Here is a 23596-nt window from a genome sequence, read left to right as displayed (position 1 = left end):
GGGGAATAGATTTCACTATGAGACACTAGATAATTATGGGGAGTAATGGGTAAAAGTTTAAAGTGGGTAACTAAATCCTGAAAATGTTCAAATCTGTCATAAAAGTACACACACTGAATATAGGCAAACTTTATTGTGCATGAACTCACATACGAAGTTAGAATGGCAATTTTACTTAAAATTAACTCATTAGAAGTTTAAATATCACATTACAGATATATATTAATACTATCCAAAATTCCGAGAGGTATTCAAGCAGGTAACAGATATTACTACTCATCTTCGGACAGATATAATAACAGCATTATTGAAACTGGCTCCCAGACAGATATGAACCACTTGCTAAGTCTTAGGGAAAAGCGGAAGTCATAATGCAGGCATTATTGATGCAGTGATTCATGGACAGGCGCTCCTGAAAGACAGGGGGAAAAAGCAGTTAAGAGCTGCTGACATAACTTTTACCTAACAAGTCGTTCAGAGAACTCGTGAATGCTCAATTAGAAGCAGTGTGAAGAATGAAATCTCTACCTTCAAATGCAATCTAGAGCATTACCCAACTATATCAAACACATACCTCAGATGTGCTATTTAGAAGTGATTAGCATCTAAGTATTGGCTGGATCACTGCTTTTCTGAGACCGTCATGACATAAAGTAGTTATACCATATATCTCAACTTTGATTTTAAATATTTTCAGATCTCTAGAACAAAGCTTATTTTCTTTATGAAATGTCACCTTCAAGGCCATTGTCTATATACATAAGTTTTGTGGCATCCTTTTAAAATAAGTTCAGTAGAACAGTTCTTATTAAGAAAGATATTCTTCCACAGGTATTAATCTTAGGAAAAGTACTAATTAGATATAACAAATTGTTTTTGATATTCAAACCTCATTTACCTTCCTCCCCACTATTCTTATTTTTATCTTATACATACACACATGTACATATATATGGTTTTCTGCAGTTATGAGTATGAAACTGAGACCTGGTATGGGCCTTCTATAATTATTTCACTTTGTCACAGGCTATGTTGAAAGTGAACAATTTAGTACCTGAGATAAAAGCTAAGGAAACTCACCAGTATGAAAACTATTCATGTTTATGTGCAACTAACAAGAAGACTATAATTATACCCAAGTACAGCCTATGACACCCCACAGGGTTGTCTACAGGGTTCGTGTTAAGACTAGAGCAATTTGATCATATAGTATTAAAATAGGAATTTACATTATTTCTTCCACTCAAATTACATTGAACAAATTACAGCTAACCATGAAATGGACAACCTAAATATTCTCACCTATTAATGCTGCTACAGTAAACTTCACAGTTTGTACTTTGTGAAGGAGCTGAGGAGGCTTCCCCTTCTTTTGTCCCTTGAGAGCCATCACCCATAGCCTTGGCTTCGTGCCCATTCATTCCAAAATGCAACGTAGATGGGTCTTTACGCCTAAAAGTAAAAAAGAAAAGCACAGGATTGATAGTTGTATAGATACTTTACAGGAAAAAAATACAAGATTAATTAGACTTGTGTTAGTTATAAGTTAGAAAATCCAAAGTAACTGACTTAGGGAAGAAAAAGACAAATCATCTCAATGAATCTAAATAAAGTTTAAAACATAATCTTGTATAGGATGCTACCTATTCATTTAGAATTGACATCAGAAATTCTCGATGTTCCTTCTCTTTCACTACTTACTCTTCCTTCAGGTTATCTTTTTCTTGTCTTCAGCTCTAATATCATATAATCTAATGGCAACTAGCATCAAAAAATACAGGACTTGGGGAAATGCTACTTAAAGTTTAGAACCACTTTTTTAACATCAACGTGAATGTTTAATGATTGTTAGCTACTGTCCAGTTAAAAATTGTGTTTATTCTGATATAGCAGCACTGTCCAGTAGAATTTTCTATAAAGGAAATATCCCAAGTCTGCCTGTGCAGTGTGTTACCACTAACCACATGCTGCTATTGAGCACTTAAAAAATAGCTAGTACAACTAAAACTAAATTTTAGTTATATTTAATGTTAATTTATATGTAAATGTTACATGTGGCTACTGGCTGCTATATTAGACAGCACAGGTTTAGAGACCACTGGTGAAGTTGGAAGAACACAGGATTTTTTTGTTAATTCTGGTTTCAAGTCATTTCTTGCCAGGGGCCTTGATTTTGTCTGACCTTTTCCACCCCTAAGGAAGTATGTAGATGTAGTGAGAATTTGATTAAAGGCATCCTGAATAGCTGAAAATGACATTGCTAAGTTGCAAATGAACTTAAAGTAGTCAAGACAGCACAGTACTGGCATAAGGATCAAGTAGATCAATAGGACATAGAATATCACAGAAAAAAACCAAACTTATTTAGTCATCAGTATAACAGAGTCAAAGCAATCCAAGAGGGAAAAGAAAGTCATTTTGATTAATGGTGCTGTACCAACAAAATATTTCTATGGAAAGAGGAGACCCTTGACCTGCCTCACACCACACAAAAATATTAAGCTAAGATGTATTATAAACTCAAATCCAAAACCATAAAGCTTTTAGAAGAAAATAATAGACTTGGCAGTAAGCAAAGAATTTTAAGACAGAACAAAGGCAATAACTGCAAAAGGAAGAGTCTATAAACTTGAAAATGAAAGACATCTGCTCATCAAAAGATGCCATTAAGATAATGAATAAGCAATTGGGGGACTGGGACAAAATACATCTGACAAAGACCTGGTCTTCAAGACATAAAGAACACTTAGAACTCAGTAAGACAGATGATGGAATAAAAACGAACAAAAGACACAGCTCACGAGAGACTTACAAATGGCAAATGAGCACTAATAATTAGTCATCAGGAAAATACATGTTAAATGAGGAGATATCACTATGCACCTATTAGAATGGCTAGAATAAAAAGACTGACAACATATGACAAAATCACTAAACTCTCATACATTTCTGGTATAAATGCACCTTATTTGGGAAAATATTTGTTGATTTCTTACAAAACTCAACATATACTTTCCCTACTATCAAACAGTCCTACTCTTAGGTGTTTGCTCAAAGGAAATGAAAACATACACCTACACAAAGACCTGCAGATTTATTCATAATAGTCAAACAGTGAAAATAGCACAAGTCTTCACCAAAATAGTAAACATACAATGGAATACCACTCAGCATTGTAAAAATTAAAGTACTGGAATATACAACATAAATAAATCTCAAACATTGTGGTGAATGAAAGAAGCCAGATGCAAAAGCGTATGCTATGATTTCATTTCTACAAAATTTTAGAAGAGATGAGAATAGTACGGTGTAGCATGCAGGAGCCAACTGGGAAGAAACACTTTCTGCAGGGATCATAGTCTTACATGTATTGATAGAGTTTTGTGTTAAAGCTGAAAAAAAATATTTTGGTAGAGGGTAGATCTTATGTTGTGTTCTTATCACAAAAAAATTGTTTTAAAATAAAGAGGGTAGGAGGAAACTTTTGGATGTGATAGATTATGTTTATGGCATTGATTATGGTTTGGTTCTCCAAACTCATCAAGTTTGTATAAGTTGTATAAAATAAATATGTATACCCTTTTGTATGGAAGGAAGGAAGGAGGGGGGGAGGAGGGAGGGAAGGAAGGCAGGCAATTTACCATAGTCATAATTATTATAATTTGCCTTAATGGTGAAGGGAAGTTTAAACTTTCCCTCTGGATAATTGAGTTTGTTGAAATAAACTGACAGCAAACATATTAACAGGGGGAAAATCATACAAATTAATGTGCACATATACACGGGAGCCACACAAAATATGAGACTCAAGGAAGGGCCAGATGATTGAAGTTTAAATACCCTTTTGAAAGGGGAAAGGGATTAGAGAAAGAGTAAATGATTTATAGAGGGGCTGAATGGGCACAAAGAACAGACAATAGCCTGAAACAAAGTTCCTCTGGGCTCTGGGAGAGGTGGCAAGTTATGGGAAGGTGAGGGGTAGAACTGTACTGTGAACAAAGGTGTCTTATGCAGATAGTCTCCTAGTAACAGCCCTTAGAAAGAATAGTTGAAAGAATAGGTGAAAAGTCTGTCCAGACATGGTGTCCTGGGTAAGAAGACTTTTAGTTTCCTCTCCTGCTAGAAGAGTTCATCTTCTCTAGTTAATGTAGATTCCAGCAAAGGGCTCCAAGACAATTGCATTTCTTTTGAAAAAACTTCCCTTGGTCAGATAAGGGGAACTTCAAAGAGAACCCCACCCTGCACTTAGGGGAAGAAATAAGGAGAAGTCAGGCAGACCTTGATTCTGAGGCAGTTTCTAAGGTTCTTTTAATTTTCTTTCTTTCGAAGTGTTCAGCAGGAAAAATTGGATATCCATGTGCAGAAGGAAAAAAACTAGGCCCTTATCTCTTGCCGTATATAAAAATCAAATCACAGTGAATTAAAGACTTAAATGTAAGACCTGAAACTATGAAACTACTAAAAGAAAACATTGGGGAAATGTTTTAGGACATTGATCTGGGCAAGAACTTCTTGAGTAATACCCCCCAAAGTACAGGCAACTAGGCAAAACTGGACAAATGAGATCACAAAAAGCTAAAACATTTCTGCACAGCAAAGGAAACAATCAACAAAGTGAAGAGACAACCCACAGAATGGGAGAAAATATTTGCAAACTATCCATCTGACAAGTGATTAATAACTATTATAGCACATATAAGGAGCTCCAACAACTGAATAGGAAAAAGTCAAATAATCCAATTAAAAATGAGCAAAGGATCTAAATGGACATTTCTCAAAAGACTACATACAGGCCGGGCGCGGTGGCTCACGCCTGTAATCCTAGCACTCTGGGAGGCCGAGGTGGGCGGATCGTTTGAGCTCAGGAGTTCGAGACCAGCCTGAGCAAGAGCGAGACCCCATCTCTACTAAAAATAGAAAGAAATTATATGGACAGCTAAAAATATATATAGAAAAAAATTAGCCGGGCATGGTGGTGCATGCCTGTAGTCCCAGCTACTCGGGAGGCTGAGACAGGAGGATCGCTTGAGCTCAGGAGTTTGAGGTTGCTGTGAGCTAGGCTAACGCTATGGCACTCACTCTAGCCTGGGCAACAGAGTGAGACTCTGTCTCAAAAAAAAAAAAAAAAAAAAAAAAAAAAGACTACATACAAATGGCCAATAGTTATATGAAGAAAATGCTCAACATTAGTCATTAGAGAAATACAAATCAAACTTACAATGAGGTATCATCTCACTCCAGTTAAAATGGTTCTTATCAAAAATATAGGCAATGATGAATGCTGGTGAAGATGTGGAGAAAGGGGAACCCTCATATACCATTGGTGGGAATGTAAATTAGCGTAACCACTATGGAGAACAGTATGGAAGTTCCTCAGAAAACTAAAAATAGAACTACCACATGACCCAGCAATCCCACTGCTGGGTATATATCCAAAGGAGGGGAATTCAATATATTGAAAAGGTATCTGCACTGCCATGTTTATTGCTGCATATTCACAGTAGCCAAGATTTGGAATCAACCTAAATGTCTATCAATTGATGAATGGATAAAGAAATTGTGGTATATATACACAATGGAGTATTATATAGCCACAAAAAAGAATGAAATCCTTTGTAACAACATGTATGGAACTGGAGAACATTGTGTTAAGTGAAATAAGTCAAGCACAGAAAGGCAAATATTGTATGTTCTCACTAATATGGGGGAGCTAAATATTAAAAGCAATTTATCTCATGGAGACAGAGAGCACAATGATAGTTACCAGAGGCTGGGAAGGGTAGTGGAGAAGGGGAGATAAATTGTGGATGGTTAATGGGTGTAAAAATATAGTTAGACAGAATGAACAATACTTGATAGCATAACAAAGTGGCTGTAATCAACAATAGGTCAGGGTATACTTTAATATAACTAAGAGTAGAACAGAATGTCCCTAACACAAAGAAATGATAAAGTCCTGAGGTGATGGGCACCCCAATTAGCCTGATTTGATTAATTCACATTGTATGCCTGTATCAAAACATCACATGTACCCTATAAAGATATACAACTGTTATGTACTCATAATTAAAAACAAAGCTGAGCTGAAAATGCACATACTTTGTGACATTTATATATTTAGTTGCATGTAAATTTTTCTCAAGAGAAAACTTAAATAAATATTGATCCTTAATGCATGATATGCACGCTGAAGTACTTAGGAGGAACGTACTTACACCTTCAATTGAAAGGGCAACCAAAAATTGATGGATGGGGAAGTGGATGTGTGATAAAGTTTGTAAAAAATGGTAGAATGTAGGTATTAGATATATAGGTGTTCACTGTAAGATTCTTTCTTCTGTACATTTGAAAATTTTCTTAAAGATTAAATTTTAAAAATTTTAGTTGTGCCATAGGCATCCTCTAGGGCATTTTTTAATAGCTGCATTTTTTTTTTTTAACAGAAACACCTATCAGCAAAAGAATAAATTTAAGAACAGGTAAGGGGAGTAGCTGGCTACACATACCTCTTCACAAAGCAAATCACCGGAAATTCATAGATGACGTCCAACACTGGTGTATAATTGATCTCAGACAATATAACAATATCATTCCCTTCGACCACCTGAAATGAACAAGAGCTTTAAAACTAGAAGCGATTAAAATTATTTTGGTGGAAAAAAAAAAAAAGAAAGTTAAAAAAAATTATTTTGGTGGTTCAAAATTATTAATTGATTCTGTCAGTTTTAGAAAAATCTGAAGATTGCAATTTAACAGAAATGAAACAGTAGATCTGAATGAGAAATACTTTATTCCCCCTTTCCCTCTGGTCCTTTAACTTCTTTGCCCCCATCTCGACCACCAGAGCGGGGACAGGGGCTAACTTGTGTCTCTGGAACAGTTTTAATTTATATTTGCCCTTTCCAAAATAGCCTCCCATTTGCACATATCCACACACAATGTTCTAAAATACTGAAGTCTGACAGCAGGTGCGGGTATTGAAATTGAGAAGGTAGAGGTGATGACTTTGGACCTTTTCAAAACCCCTTATTTGAAATGTTCCCATTAAGTAGATAAGCAACTGGCCCCTGAGAACTGATCGCTGCAAAAGAGAAGAATGTGCTTGAAATTTTTAATTAGGAAGAAACTTAATGCTATGTAGCCCTGAAAAAACGCAGTACAAGTTTTTAGGAAAAAAAATCACGGCACATACAATTTTCTTGATCCCACAATAAACGACAGGATAAGAAAACTCGTAGCTCTCTAACAGCAGTCTTGTTACAGGACAGTTATCTCCCAGGGATATGTCACCAATTCTAATTTCCGTTTCATTATCATACGGCCTTCTTTTCATTCTGACTAACAGCCAATCTTCAGAACACGTTGTAGTTATTGCTAAAAAAAAAAAAAAAAAAAAAAAATCCATAGATGTGTTAGCACACTTTATCTCAAGACATAACACATTCTGCATCCGTGCTGTCTGGCAGAAATATGTGAGCCACATAGGTAGCTTTCCATTTTCGAGTAGCCATATTCTAAACTAAGCAGGTGTAATTTAAAATGTATTTTATTTAGTCTGAAATATTCCAAATGTGATCATTGATATGATCATAACATGTAATAAGACACAAATTGAGATTTTACATTCCTTTTTCATACTGATTTTCTGAAACCAGTATGCACCTTGTATTTGTAGCACAATTCAGATTAGCCACATTTCAAGTACTCAGTAGCTGCTTGAGGATCATGACTACTGTGCTGTTGTGTTTTACACAGACACACTTGAAGCTCTGACTCAGGGGGGTGGAGCATGGGCAATATACATAACCTAAACTTTTGTACCCCAATAATATGCTGAAATTTAAATAAATAAATAAGAAAAAAAAAACTTATCGAGAGATAAATTGGCTATTTAATTTCTTTGCAACCATCTACTCATATTTAGAATAATTATTACCTACCTTTTAGGGGTTTGTGATGATTAAATGAGATAAGGCATATAAATATCTTGAATCTCTGCCTAGAACTTGAATGCTCAATTAATGTTTGTTAAGGTAGAAGCAACTTAAAGGTCTTTATCTAAGAGACTACCACCACAAATTTCTTTCCTATAGACATATCTCCATCCATTCTCAGTATCAATGAGCTAAGCTAAATCTGGATCAGAATTTTAATACTATATAAAAAGCCAGTGTACACAGGGTTCAATCTTCTCACATTAAACCAAAGAAGCTGAGGCTATACACCAATAACATTTTTACAAGTGAAAAAAAAAAAAAAGGCACACTTTGCCATCTCTCCCTAAAAATTACATCTTCATTTGTTTGTCCCCAGCTATGTTGTTCTGCCAAATGGATTTTAATTAAATAAGTGACTTGCCCAACCACATGAGACATCAACCTAGGTTTTGATCTCAGGACACCTACAATATCCAAGGATCTGTAGACTTCTGTCTTTGGTAAAATATTTGACCTAGAAACCTGAAGTGAACAACTTGACACTATTGCTTATTGCGATGGCTAAAAGAGAACAGAAAAATGAGTATGACATGGGTCTCACATTTTGGGAAAACATTTTTGCTAGAAAGATTAACAGTACAAGTTGCTCATTTAAGAGATTGGACAGATACAGATAGTAAATATGGTAATGATGGCTGTAGAAGTGAAGTTCGGGGTGAAAATGAAACAAATCTGCCATTCTTTTACCTCATAACAGGCTTATGGTACAATATCCATGGTCCTTGTCAAAACAGGAATTATAATTACTGTCAATTCCCTTTTATTCAGATTAAGAAAGGGACTGTACCCTAGGCAGCACAAGGATGGACACATTTATCTTAAAAAGCAAACCTTTCAGAGGCAGGTTGATCATGGGTGAATACGTCAGACCACAACCTTTCCCTATTTGAGATTCCTACATTTATTCTCACTAAATTAAATAAGTAAAAATTTCTGTTTATGCACCAATTCCTATGTCAAGTGTCAATGCATATATTCTTGGTATTGAGTCTAAAGAAATTCTGAGTGAGATAGGACAGGTAATGTTCATTTCCCAGATAAGAAATGAAATGTTCAAACCATTAAATTCTTTGAGAAGGATCTCAAGTCTGGTATATAATGTAGTTGGCGCCAATACCAAGTCATATCAGTGACCTACGTCAACTCAGTCATTGCTGGAGTCTAAACGGTATCTTCTTTAATGACATGAAGATCTATGTCTTAGAAAGATATGTAGGAGTGAAAAGGTGAGAGTCAGAATAACAATGAATGCCTGACTCAGATTTCATCAGTAAATTATTCACTATTCATCGAGAATCCTCCATTCTTTTAATGTAATTAATTTGTCAAAGGCCTTATTAATCAAAGCCTAGTCCATGAATAAGCAACATCAGCATCACTTAAGTGCTCATTAGAACTACTGAATTCCAGATCTCATCTCTAACCTATCGAATCAGTTTGATTTTTAATAAGGCCCCCAAATGACTTGTATATACACGGTTTGAGAACAGCTGGTCTAAAGGGCACCAACATTGACAGCTGCAAATGACTTGTGACTATAACAAAAGCAGGTGAAAACATGTCAAGAGAAAAGATAGACGGGAGGCCAGATTTCTTTCACACAGCCATTCACTCAATTTTCATACCACTAATGCTTTCCAGCGTAAGGACTGCAGGCCTCGTGTGTGCACCAAGCTTTATGATACACCAGAGCTACCGCAGCAGTCAACAGAAAGCAGATTGGCAGTGCTCTCAAAGCAGGAACCAGGTGCTTAACTCGTTTCACTCCCTAAGTTTCCCCAGACTAGTCAGTCTACTGTGACTAAAGTATACTCAATTCTTAGTCCCACCCTCAACCATAAATCCCGATTTTGGTCTCATGAGATGGTAATAGAGAAAGTTAGACCCACATAAAAAACACATTAGGGCACTGAAATCTCAAAAGGAATGATCAGACTCAAGTGTGACAGACAGGGCTTGGGGAATAACAGATTGACCTGCCCCAGAGAAGCAAAGTCTGATTTTGAAAAATGTCATCATAGATTTGATATCTGATATTGAGTATTCTCCTACAAGTCTTTACTCTGAGACCCACTGGAAGGAGGAATCAAGATGATGTGGAACAGCAGTGGTTCCAGCTGGTTTCAGGTCTGGCACTAGTTTTGCTTAGAAAAGGGGTCTCACAGCATGTGCCTTAAAGTACTTCTCATCAGAAGGCAAACGCTGTAAGGCTGGGTTTCTCACCTCTGCCCTATCTGCATCTGGGGCCAGATTCTATTGTTGGCTGCATATTGTAGAACGTGTAGCAGCTTTCTTGACCACTATCCTCTAGAAACCAGTAACAACCCTAGTTGTGACAACCAAAAATGCCTCTACACATCACCAAACGTCCCCTTGGGGGCAAAAGTGCCCTCCCAGTGGAGACCCAGTATTTTAACATAAAGGTGGAAGAGAAACAACGCGCAGTTACACACACAGGAGAAAGTCCGTAGGCTGCCTTCTTTGGCAAACCTCTCACCCCAGCATTAGACACAACTGACCTCAGGTTGAGCCAAACCAGAGAGATCGTCTCAACTATCACATGGTGATACCAACACTTAGATTTGAGTGTTTTCAGAGACTTAAAGTAACTCGCCCAAGTTATACGCTAACAAGTACCAGAGTTGGGGTTCAATTGTTCCCCATATAGAGGAAGTAATTAGAACCCACCCAAATCCAGCTGCTCACTGTCTGTATGGTTTTCATTCTATCTGTCAAGCACCACAGAAAGGCCAAGAGAGCCTGCACCCTCCATTCCCAGAAACCCGAAGATCTTTATGGTAGCCATTCCTTTTCCTGGGTTTCTCTGATCATATGAGCCCCAATTATTTAAGGAACATGAGTCTAGTTGTTAGAAGAGGGATGATGACATAAGATAGACTAAACCTGAAGAACCCTCAAATTGGTTTGTAAAAAAATAAATAAAAATACCTTGAATACAGCTTAAACCACACAAAAGATTATGTGGATGACATCCTAATTTTTTTCCTAACTGAGCATAATTGGAAACAGGCAGCCCTACCTGTTGGTTTATAATCAGGGAGAAAAAAAAAAAAAAAAAACAACCAAAAAACACAGCTCTTTACACAGCAATATTTTATAAAATAATCTTATCACTTTAAATCACCATGCCCCAAAGATATTTCTTATTCATACTTGAGTAGAATCCAGAAGAATTCCAAAACAACAAAGAAAGGAGGAAGGAGCCGCCTAAGAGCACAGAAGTCTTCATCATGCCAGACCCCAAGAGGCAAGACCCACGAGGAACAGGAAATGGCAAGGAGCCCGGGCAGCCTTGGGTTTCCTTTATAAACCTTTGACCACATTCAGCTGCCTGCAATTACCCTCTGCTGGGGTAGCACAGGGAAATCCCTTAGCATCTTTCTTCTCAAAAGTATGGTCCATCAAGCAGCAGTAGTAGTATAACCTCACCTGCGCCATAGGCAGCCTGGGAGCTAGTTAGATGCAAAATATCAGGTTTCACTTCAGATCTACAGAATCAATCATTAATTGCATTTCAACAAGATTACCAAATACCTCATATGCATATTAAACTGGAGAGGCATTTCTCTTAGCATAGCCTTAGTCCGGGCCACCTGACCACTTACTTTTTAAAATGATTTGGGTAAATAATGGTGTAAATTAAGTTACTAATACTGTTGTACCTCTCCAGGTATATGGATGTCTCTAGGTGAAGTCCTACATACCTACAAAATTCTTATTAAATTATAAGGAACAAGAGCTTTAGGATTTAACAAGTATCAGGAGGCTAAAATAGGTGATGCATTTATAATTGGTGCTCCACCATTCTCTCATGTGGTTCAGTTTTAAATTTCCTGAACTACTAATGAGTTTGAGCACCTTTTCATATGTGTGTTTACCATTCAGATGCCCTTTCTTGTGAAATAATTTTTCCAATTTTCTATTTAGTTGTCTTTGTTTTTAAAATCAATCTGTAAAATCCTTTTATATATTCTGAATATGAATCTTTTAGTTTATATGTATTGTGAATATCTTCCACCATTCTGTAGGTGGTAGAAGAGATTTAAATGTCAATTTGATTGCGCTACAAGGTGCCCAAATATTTGGTTGAACATTATTCTGCGTGTGCCCGCGAGGGCGTTTCTTAGTGAGATTAGCATCTGGTTCGGTAGACTGAGCAAAGCAGACCGCCTTTGCCGATGTGGATGACACTCATCAAATCTTTTGAAAGACCTGACTAGAGTGAAAAGGCTGAGTCAGGGAGAATTCACTTTCTCTGTCTGACTTCTTCAGCTGGAACATTGGTCGTCTTCTTCCCCTGACTTGGATTTAGCCTAGAATTTATACCATCAGCTCTCCTGGTTCTTAGGCCTGTGGGCTTGGACTGGAATTACACCACTGGCCCTCTTGGATCTCTAGCTTACTGGCTGTGGATCTTGGGACTTCTGAGACCCCATAATCACATGAGCCAATTCCTTATTATATATGTGTGTATATGTGTGTATGTATATATGTGTATGTGTGTGTATATGTGTGTATGCATGTGTGTATATGCATGTATTGGTTCTGTTTCTCTAGAGAACCAAAAAATACAGTAGGTAATCTTGTTAATTTCTTGTTGGTGTATTCATTTAATGATGGTAAACAGAAGAACTAAATATTCATGGAGTCTAGTAAATCTAATAAATCAATCTTTTCCTTAGAGTTGGTGTACTTTATGTCTCTTTTAGTAAATCTTTACTAATCTGAAATTCATGAAAATATTTTCCAGTATTCTCTTCTAAAAGTTTTACAATTTTGCTCATTGCATTTAGGTTTTAAATCTACTTGGCATCAATTGTTGTGACTAGAAGAAGATATATTTGATCATATGAAGATCCATCTGAGTATTAAAATAATCTAACCCATTTATTTAAAAGTCTGTCTTCCAAATAACTGTTCTAATTATTTTGACATGAGTATTCCAGTCTTTAATTAACAGTTGTACATTATCTCTTTTGCATGTATGTATACATAATCTTGGAGTAGCTCACAAAACTGGAAGAAGGTGATCCAAGTTTCTGATTAGCCACATGTTCACATTCCATGTGCCCTCACATTAATGCGTTATACATTTGTACTTTTAAAACTCATCAACATTGGGTATTATCTTTTTTTTTTTTTTCTTGTTAGATACAGTATGTCCTCATAATGTATACATTATTTCTTGTACAATGATATGAAATAATATGGGAAATATTCATGATAAATTATTAAGTGAACAGTGCAAGTTAAAAACAATAGTTTCATATTTTTTCCCCACCCCCCCTTTCCCGAGTCAGCACCTTCAAGTGTTACCACTCCCCAAACGGTGCGCAATGCACTCATTGTGTAGGCATACCCCCATCCCCTCCCCCACCCCCCACCTCAGTCTGATGTCCAATTGGTGTCGTTTCCAGATTTGTATTTAGGTGATGATCAAGGAAACCAATTTTCTGGTGAGTACATGTGATGCTTGTTTTTCCATTCTTGGGATACTTCACTTAATATAATGGGTTCCAACTCTCTCCAGGAGAACCATAGAGATGTCGTATCTTCATCATTCCTTATAGCTGAGTAGTATTCCATGGTATACATATACCACAGTTTACTAATCCAATCATGTATTGCTGGGTATTTGGGTTGTTTCCACATCTTTGCTATTGTGAATTGTGCTGCTATAAACATTTGGGTACACGTGCCTTTGTTACAGAATGACCTTTTTTCCTTTGGGTATATGCCCAGTAATGGGATTGCTGGGTCAAATGGCAGGTCTACTTGAATCTGTTTAAGATACCTCCATAATGCTTTCCACAGAGGTTGCACTAGTTTGCAGTCCCACCAGCAGTGTATTAGTGTTCCTGTCTCTCCACACCCACGCCAACATGTGTTGTTTTGGGTTTTTTTGATAAAGGCCATTCTCACTGGGGTTAAGTGATATCTCATTGTGGTTTTGATTTGCATTTCCCTGATGATTAGAGATGTTGAACACTTTTTCATATGTTTGTTAGCCATTTTTATATCTTCTTTTGAAAAATTTCTATTCATGTCCTTTGCCCACTTTTTGATAGGGTTGCTTGATTTTTTCTTGCTGATTTTCCTGAGTTCTAAATAGATTCTTGTTATCAGTCCTTTATCTGATGTGTAGTATGCAAAAATGTTTTCCCATTCTGTAGGTGGTCTGTTTATTCTCTGGACTGTTTCTTTGGCTGTGCAGAAGCTTTTTAATTTAATCATGTCCCATTCATTTATTTTTGTTGCTGCTGTGATTGCCTTGGGGGTCTTCTTCATAAATTCTTTGCCTAGGCCAATGTCTGTAAGAGTCTTTCCTACATTTTCTTCTAGAATTCTGATTGTATCACGCCTAAGGTTTAAGTCTGTTATCCACCGTGATTTGATTTTTGTGAGAGGTGAAAGCTGTGGGTCCTGTTTCAGTCTTCTACAAGTGGCTAACCAATTCTCCCAGCACCATTTGTTGAATAGGGATTCTTGTCCCCAGGGTATATTCTTTCCCGCTTTGTCAAAAATTAGGTGACTATATGAGGATGGTTCTATATTTGGATTTTCTGTTGTGTTCCACTGGTCTGTGTCCCTGCACTTGTGCCAATACCAGGCTGTTTTAAGAACCACGGCCTTGTAGTATTGTTTGAAGTCTGGCAAATTAATACCTCCCATTTTGTTTTTGTTGCTTAAAATTGCTTTTGCTATACGGGGTCTTCTTTGATTCCATACAAAGTGTATAATTATTTTCTCTATGTCTGTAAAGAATGATGTTGGTAATTTAATAGGGATTGCATTGAATCTGTAGATCACTTTGGGTAGTATAGACATTTTAACAATGTTGATTCTTCCGATCCACGAGCATGGTATATTTTTCCATCTATTTGCAAGTTCTGCTATTTCTTTTCTCAGTGTTTCATAGTTTTCCTTATAGAGGTCCTTTACCTCTTTAGTTAGATATATACCTAGATATTTTATTTTCTTTGTTGCTATTTTGAAGGGTATTGAGTCTTTAATTTGGTTTTCCGATTGACTGTTATTGGCATATATAAATGCCTCTGATTTGTGTATATTAATTTTGTAGCCTGAGACTTTGCTGTATTCGTTAATCAATTCCAGGAGTCTCTTGGTTGAATCCTGGGGGTTTTCCAGATATAACATCATATCATCAGCAAAAAGTGAGAGTTTGATCTCTTCCTTCCCTATTTGGACTCCCTTGATTCTGCTCTCTTGCCTGATAGCTCTCGCAAGGACTTCCAATACTATGTTGAAAAGTAATAAGCTGGATAATATTATGTTAAGTGAAATAAGCCAGGCACAAAAAGACAAATACTGCGTGAACTCATGTATAAATGGAACCTAAAAAAATTCAAACTCATACAAGTGGAGTAAAATGATGGTTAACAGAAGTGGGAGTAGGGGGCTGGGAGGAGAGATGGAGAGATGTTGAAAAGCTACAAGTTTCAGCTAAATAGGAGGAATAAGTTTTTGAGTTCTTTTATACAGCATAGTGACTATTTTGTAAGAAATACATAATTATTAACCATAGTCACTATGCTGTATAAAAGAACTCAAAAACTTATTCCTCCTATTTAGCTGAAACTTGTAGCTTTTCAACATCTCTCCATCTCTCCTCCCAGCCCCCTACTCCCACTTCTGTTAACCATCATTTTACTCCACTTGTATGAGTTTGAATTTTTTTAGGTTCCATTTATACATGAGTTCACGCAGTATTTGTCTTTTTGTGCCTGGCTTATTTCACTTAACATAATATTATCCAGCTTATCTATGTTGTCACAAATGACAAAATGTCCTTCTTTGTTATAACTGAACAATGTTCCATTGTGTATATATATACATTTTCTTTATCCATTCATCTGTTGACAGACACTTAAGTTGATTCCATAACTTGGCTATTGTGAATAGTGCCGCAATGAACATGGGCATGCAGTTATCTCTTCACCACACTGATTTCAATTCCTTTGTATATATACCCAGAAAGGGGGTGGCTGGATCATATGATAATTCTATTTTTAGTTTAAAAAACTCCTTTTCATTTCTTTTTCGAATGATGCCAGTTAAACCACTGCTTTTAAAGTAAAGGTATTTGGACAAGAATGATTCACTTTTGGTTTGAAGGAATCAAATTATATAGAAACACACTGGAGTTTTCTCTATAAATCCTAGCCTTTTTATCTGAGTAAGATGGATGAGCCTAAATCCTCAAACCAACTTGAAATTACCACCATACAGAAAAGGAATGTGATATAGAAGGAAAAAAAATACAGAAAGGATAGAAGTAGAGAACAGAAATTTCTGAACCAGTTAGAAAGTTTTTATTTCATCTTACTTTGCACATACCATTAGAAGGAAGTAAAATGGGGATAAATTTGAAAATTGATTACAATATAGTAGTCCCCTCCTTCATCTACAGGGAATATGTTCCAAGACCCCGAGTGGATTCTTATAACCATAGTTAGTACCAACCCTACATATATTATGTATACTAGTATACATGTATACACTAGATATACACATCTATGATACAGTTAAATTTATAAATTAGGCACAGTAAGAAATTACCACTAATAAAAATAGAACAATTAATAACAATATAGTATAATAAAACTTATGTGAATGTGTATCTCTAGGTATTTTAAAATATTTGGACCATAGTTAACTGCGGGTAACAAACTATGGAAAGTGAATTCTGAATAAGGGGGGATTACTGTATACTAACTACTCAATTACCACCCAGAACAGATCATGACAGGTAAGCCTATTGACAAAATGCAATTGCCTCATTTTTATAATGCTCTGTGAATCAGGACTTAAATTTTCTTTAAAAAAAATAGAAATAACTATTGAGAATTGCAAAATGTTATTTTTAAAAAGCATCTTTATTTCAAATTTAAAACCTACAAAGGCCTTTCCCTACCCAAAGAGTTTATAAATATGCATGGTAGTGCAATTTTTCATTTAAAAAGACATTTGAAACGGTAAAAGACGATATCCATAGATTAGTCCAACTTCTAAGAGGCAGTGAAATCCTCAAGCAGCCAGAGTACCAGGATAAGTAAGATTGCTTCATCACCCAGAATTGATAGCTTAATTCCTACATTTAATAAGAAGGGATAAAACTTTTGTGGTCCAACAAAGGAAAATTGTTCCTGTAAAGAAGAAAAAGAAGCAGTCACATTGTAGGGCTGACAGGAAACTAAAGAACCTTTGAGGCTCAATAGGGTGGAAACATAGGAAGAGAAGGCATCAATTTTAAACCCCAGAAGCCATTAAATATTTTAATTGCTCAATTATAACAGATACTATATGTAGATAGCTATTAATAAATGTTTAGTTAATAAATGTGTATAAATTTTACATAAGCATATGTCAAATTTTGAATTATGAAGGTCAGTTGATATGTGGAAAAATAAAAGTCTGTCCCTCTGGCATACTAAAGTCCAAACGATACAGACTATTTGAATAAATCTTATGGGTCATTTAAAAAGAGTTTTCTCTTGCAGACGTTTAGTTCTTTCAGAACAAAAAGCTGATATTAAAGTTGGCATGTGTATCAATTACCATCTTCATGGAAGTTCACAATCCCATTACATACTTATGTTAAAAACTCCAGAGATATTTTTCATCTGGCTGGAGTGAATTGATAATACGAAATAGCTATTGAGAATACAAGTGCAAATCTGTTTTGCATGAGAGAATGAGAAATGCTACATTTCTGATAACCACAAAAATACATCCCTGATAACCACAAAAATGCAAAATTCCCAACGATCCTGAACTAAAACCATATGAGCACATGGTACACAAAGTATGATATATGTCATACTTTACTGAACCCTTGCCTTTTTGCATAAATGTACTATAAACATTTATGGTACCAATTCAAGATATTCTTACCTCTGTGATACTCTTGGACAGATTTTCAAGTCTTCACGTTCACATGATAAAGAGCAATTCTGTCCCACTGGCCTTTTGCGTTTATGACTAGGATTCACTATACTTTTCGGCACCAACAGAATTGGAAAATGTCTGAAGAGGAGAAAAGAAAGATTTGAGCCTCGTGTGTATGAAATATTTGGGGGTGGGGAAAGAAGTTGAGGTTTGGGGAAAGAAACTCAATTAGATCTTTGGGTTGTAAGTAATAGGATGCTAAATCAATTAGCTTAGGCAAATATGGAAAGAAAAATGTAACAGAAGGCTAAATACAACTCTCCATTACCCAGAATTCACTTTTGGGACCTGAAGCTGATTTCATAGAAGTGTCAAATACCATAAACTCTGAAAAAGTGGCTGAAGCAGCTCTGCTATCTCCAATCATCTAACCAGACGTCTACAGAGAATGATGAGAGACATGCCATTCTGAGTTCCGGGCCTGTGATAGATGGGTGAGCGGGCTCACTGAAATTCTTGTTCCCCTAATGAAGCCAAATAAGGATGTGTTTTAAGACAACTTTTCCAACCTTGAAGGTGCCTTCACCGGGAGACACACATCTTCTTCCCCAGTGGCTTTCTGCTTATGCAGTCGACTGGCATGTGAGACACCAAGGAGGAGAAAAATGGGCAGAGTGGAAGAACATATTCTCTCACCCTGCACTGTAGTATGGACACTAATTTCCCCGTGGGTGCCAGAGTTCTAGCTATTTTTCTAGGATATCACCCAAGAATACCTATGAACTGTGAGGGAACCCCTGAAACCAAGATGTTGGCATGAAAAAACACAAGACATAACGGGGAGATTGGGTGGAGGTCTATGGTGGCAGCTGTATGGAAGAAGGGAGCCTGATCTAGATGGGCCCATCAGGAAATACGCTGTTGTGATGACTGCCCCCTACTATGGCCTCTAACACACTCATCCAGCTGTGATTTGAGAAACATTTCAGGGTGAAGGCATGATTCCCTAGCCAGTAGTACTAGAAATGGACCACACTTATCCCAAGTAACCACAAGATACTTGTGATTCTCTACGTCTCTATCCTTGGTCAGACTCCAGCAAGGCATGATGGTAACAGCAGCAGAGGAAAATGCTAAACCACCTTCTCCAAATCCTTTGTGTGCAGAGTTAGGACTCTTAAAGGGAACCTAATTTTAATATCACATGGAAGATATGCACCTGACTTGACTATTTTCCCTTAAGAGCACGACCATAGTTGTTGTTAAAGAGTAAGAAAAGCAGATTTCACATAGCGCAGCTGACATCAGTAATCGTTACATATCTATAGCCTTTTAGCTCTGTGTCTCCAAAGAGGCCAGACTGTTCAGAAAATGGGTTGGAATGAAAACTCCATGGGCGTGGAGAACACCCATGCAATGGGCCTCATGAACAATTCACCCAGGGCTTGGACCACAAGTGGAATCACCCCCCCCCCACCCCCCGCATCAATAGGCTCTTTGGCTTCATTCTCTTATTGCAGAAGAGTTTCTCAAATAAGGAAAAAGAATGGGGGTCATTAGCAAGTCTTGATTTTTACATCCCATAGTAAATCACCAGAGACTGACTCAGGGGTAGTTTTATAAATTTTATAAATTTTTAAAAAACACTGATTTTGAATCCCTTGGCTCCTCCCAATATCTACACAGAGATGCTATGATTTGTACAAGAACTCAAGAGCTATTCTAATAGCCATGGGTGACGCAGTATGGGGCAGTGGGTACCAACAAAACTCAACTCAGAGAAGGAAACTTTATCCACAAACACCTTCTGCTAGGATCTCTTTGTTGACTGTAGACTTCAGTTCTCACAAACTAACTGAGCCTCATCTACTCGTTCAGAAAATACATTGACAGAATCAACAACTGAACTTTTCTTAGATTATTTTACAGAACTAAACAGAGCACTGTAGATCAAATTTGACCCAATGCTCAGCCTCAGCATATTCTCCAACAGTCGTATCCTGATCAGAGCACTTGCCAGGCAAAGGCAATGTTAAATAACCTTAATCTCAGTAGTCCACTACACTTACCTTTGAAAATAGCAAAATACTGGGATGTAGACAATGAAGTCTAAATCCGTTGGTTCAAATTTGACTGAACTTTCAATAAAAATACCTGGTACGAATTCCTAAAGGTATAAAGGGTATAAATTCAGTTATCTTCATTATATCCCTTTCAAACAGTTTCAAATTCAATTTTTAAAATACAGAATATGAAAACAAGGTAATCATTTTCACTTTAGGATATAAAGTAAATGTGAGAAGATATAAAATAGAACATAGGACCTAAGTGATAAAATAACTTTTAGCAGACTGATTAATAGCTCCTGACATAGTATCAGGGGCATTGTAATTTTTTGGCAGTTGAATCTGCATAGACAACTTTTGATTACCACATTTGTTTAAGAGTCAGAGGCTGATTTAGGAAGACCTAAGTTACCCTGAGTGTGAGTTTCGGGTAAATATATATCAACTTCAGAGAAGCTTACATCTTTCCTATTTGTAAAATGGAGATACCATTATACAAACCAGGAGTTGGCAAAAGTTTTCTAAAATGAGGCAGAAAGTAAATATCTTAGTCCTCTCTAGAAGTCCCAGCAAACGCCCTAGAAAGTTTCTCTTTGACCTAGGATGATTTTTCTGAAGTGAAAAACTGGCATAGCCTTTTTATTTATTACCCAAATATTTGGGCTCCTACATTGTATTAATCAATGTTTGGTTATGGCAGTTGAGTCGGCCATATGCTAAGTTAAGAACTTGGGCTTTTTTTTGTTTTCTTTTGGTGCTAGAGAAACAGCAGCCAACAAACGATGGAGTCCTGCACCTCGAGCCAGAATAGACTCAGTTCACTTAAATCATTTTTACCAAAAATGAGGCTGTGGTTCCAAAAAGGAAAAACACCAAGCTGTCATTACCAAACACAGCAATAAGTTAACATAAAACAAAAAGAACAAAAACAATTTTCTGGTTTCAGAAAAGACTCATTCCTCTCTTCTGGGATATACCCATATGTACTGTATCTCGGTCAAAATTTTAGGTCAAAAACAACAAAAGAGTGGGACATATGAAGTATTATTTCAAAGTAAAATGTTTTTCTCAGACTAGCTTTTACCACAGAATATGAAATCACTCTGTAAGAGGCAAAAGAGAAGTGTTGGCAGAAGGTAGGTAAAGGAATGCATAGTTTTTAAAGTCCCACGTTCTGTGTCTCTTCTACTGTAGAGACAATCCGAAAGCTTAAGAGAGAGTAGTCAATACTACATGAGCTATAAAGTCAACTGACAATTAAATTTCAACAATGCAGTTTTAGTCATTAGTTTGCGGAACTAGAACGGTCAAAGAATGTATTATTTGTTGAAATAATAACTGTTCTTACGTGAACCCTGATGCCACAAAAAGTTAGAAGGTAAAGGAAATCAAAGGTATGTGGGTCAACTGCGTTTACAGGGCAACCATTTCCTAGAGAGAGTTCGTGTTGCTGAGGTTGCCGGCCATGGATTTGAATCGCTCGTCTCACTTTGACACGGAGCCAGGAGTCACTACAGGTTACAGATACTGTTGAAAAAGAATAAAAAAAGGAAAATATCAGATAGCATATCTGTCCCCAAACAATAGCTCAGGAAACTTTTGACCTATTAATTGTGCTGAAATCCCAACTATACGGTGAAAATATTTTGTTTCTATTTGTATATTTTCCCCCTGTGAGATCTGACCTCAATTACTCAATCTCTCTGTCACTAAAATTCTTCATCAAATGTGGAAAAATAGGGAGCTACTTCCTGGGAAACTCTAAGCCAAATAAGCCAAAAACCCACCTGGGTTTTTAGATGTCACTCCCATTTTACCAAGAAGACTCATGAATACATTTTTGAAAAATTTCTAAGTATAACTGATACAGATCTGAAGTAGAGAGGTAGGTGAGAAAAAGCTTTGATATCTGGTTGCATGTGATGGAAAAATGTATAATGTGCTTCCATTTAAAATGTCCTGTTGTATGAAAATATTTGAGCTAATTAATATTTTGTGATATGCAATGTGAAACTAAAGAAGTCTGAAATAAAATATTGCAGTTACTTCAAGGATAATACTTTATAATTGCCAGCTATGTCAAGGTTTGGTCTTTTGGTCTTATTTAATTTTCAGTACATCTCTATGAAGTCCATTTTATTATTCTCCCATACTTAGAGATGGATGAACTTAAGGTCACGTAGCTGCTAAGTGGCAGAGCAGGATTAAAACCTATGCAAAAGCTATTCAGAGCCTTAGCTCTGAAATGGAATTATTTATCATTGAAGACAGCTGACTACTCTGTCCAAACTTCATATCCCGTGGTCAGACCATGGGGACCTAAGCAACCTTCTCTCCTTGGCACCAGGCAGTATCTCCTGATTTTGGCATCCACTGCAAGTATTTTATATTCAACAAAGTGCCAAGTGAGTCTCCAAAAAAGAAAATCAGAACCTGAAAATATCTTGCAAGGAAGAGGGAAAAAAATAGCAGCACCTTGAGATCAGCTTATAGGATAGATTCCAGAGGAAGTACAGTGATGAAGATGGAGAAATAAAACCATGTCTGAGGGCGGGCGTGGTGGCTCACGCCTGTAATCCTAGCACTCTGGGAGGCCGAGGCAGGTGGATCGCTTGAGGTCAGGAGTTCGAGACCAGCCTGAGCAACAGCGAGACCCTGTCTCTACTAAAAATAGAAAGAAATTATCTGGCCAACTAAAATATATATAGAAAAAAAATTAGCCAGGCATGGTGGCACATGCCTGTAGTCCCAGCTACTCGGGAGGCTGAGGCAGTAGGATCGCTTAAGCCCAGGAGTTTGAGGTTGCTGTGAGCTAGGCTGACGCCACGGCACTCACTCTAGCCCGGGCAACAAAGCAAGACTCTGTCTCAAAAAAAAATAATAAATAAATAAAACCATGTCTGACTGCAATTTCATGATCAGTCATTAGTTATTAGCAGTTAATCACCACGTTATTAAAAAAAAAAAACCCGAAGTCAACAGTATGTTAAAAAAAAGCAGCCCCACCGTTTAAAATTGCCACCTCCATAATTCCCTTTTTCTTACAAGCATTAAGACCACAAATCAATACACAAAGTACAAGGAACCTGCCTAACATGCAGAAAAGCTTCATAGCTTCCTATCTCAGTCCGAGGTGTCACAGCAAACAAGAAATCGAGGCACATGGGCCTCCACAGGTATTTATAAACCGCTTGCCTCTTCAGCTGTGGGTGATGGTATGTCATTCTGGAAAGCACTGAGAACCCCTCGGCACAGCTGGGTTTTCCTCCTCCCAGCTGAACTTACAATCATAAATCAAAAATTCAGGAAGGACAATGTGGAAAGTGGTTCTAGACTGTACCTCCTACCATTGCAGCTTCTTCCCCAAGCAGATGCATGTGTCTGAAACTGTGTCTTACATGATATTTGATATGTCTATTGCACTGCTAAAAAAAAGGCTTCGTAAGATGACTTGAGGGATCCAAGTGAGTGAAACAAAGGAATCATTTACAAATTGGTTGAAGATAAGGCTTATCATATTCACTCTTGGTTCTTGTGAAGGCCCTACTTCCCAGCCAATGATTCACATCCAGTAGGCCTGGACCAAGATGCACTAATTGGTGC

At 37.0% G+C, this 23596-nt stretch overlaps 2 protein-coding genes across 2 annotated transcripts; both read right to left on the bottom strand.

Annotated features, from left to right (window-relative positions):
- Window positions 1–396: 396 nt before the first annotated feature.
- OOSP4B (oocyte secreted protein family member 4B) lies at window positions 397–11247 on the bottom strand. The gene is made up of 5 exons (XM_069470642.1): window positions 11226–11247; window positions 7193–7374; window positions 6507–6604; window positions 1303–1452; window positions 397–412 (listed from the first exon to the last, which is right to left on the bottom strand). The coding sequence occupies exons 1-5, from the start codon at window positions 11245–11247 to the stop codon at window positions 397–399; spliced, it is 468 nt and encodes a 155-aa protein (XP_069326743.1).
- A 156-nt stretch (window positions 11248–11403) lies between these two features.
- On the bottom strand, window positions 11404–23105 carry OOSP4A (oocyte secreted protein family member 4A). Its single transcript, XM_069470641.1, has 5 exons — window positions 23039–23105; window positions 21342–21520; window positions 19997–20094; window positions 17934–18065; window positions 11404–11506 (listed from the first exon to the last, which is right to left on the bottom strand). The coding sequence occupies exons 1-5, from the start codon at window positions 23103–23105 to the stop codon at window positions 11404–11406; spliced, it is 579 nt and encodes a 192-aa protein (XP_069326742.1).
- Between the last annotated feature and the right edge of the window lie 491 nt (window positions 23106–23596).

The sequence above is a fragment of the Eulemur rufifrons genome, chromosome 6, assembly GCF_041146395.1.
Source record: "Eulemur rufifrons isolate Redbay chromosome 6, OSU_ERuf_1, whole genome shotgun sequence".
Taxonomy (NCBI): Eukaryota; Metazoa; Chordata; class Mammalia; order Primates; family Lemuridae; genus Eulemur; species Eulemur rufifrons.
Note: the sequence above shows the minus strand (reverse complement) of the source record. Positions and strands in the feature narration are given on the sequence as shown.

Bases quoted from the DNA above. Each gene is read 5' to 3' on its own strand.
- OOSP4A (XM_069470641.1), bottom strand. From the start codon at position 23,105: ATGAAGCTTTTCTGCATGTTAGGCAGGTTCCTTGTACTTTGTGTATTG. The intron at 18,066-19,996 runs GTAAGTGTAGTG...TCTCCTCTTCAG, and splicing joins GTATTTTGCTATTTTCAAAG to ACATTTTCCAATTCTGTTGG. The intron at 11,507-17,933 runs GTAAGAATATCT...TTGATTCTGTAG, and splicing joins TGTCCAAGAGTATCACAGAG to ATCTGAAGTGAAACCTGATA.
- OOSP4B (XM_069470642.1), bottom strand. From the start codon at position 11,247: ATGAAGACTTCTGTGCTCTTAG. The intron at 7,375-11,225 runs GCGGCTCCTTCC...TTTTTTTTTTAG, and splicing joins GAAGACTTCTGTGCTCTTAG to CAATAACTACAACGTGTTCT. The intron at 6,605-7,192 runs GTATGTGCCGTG...TGTTCATTTCAG, and splicing joins ATTGTGGGATCAAGAAAATT to GTGGTCGAAGGGAATGATAT.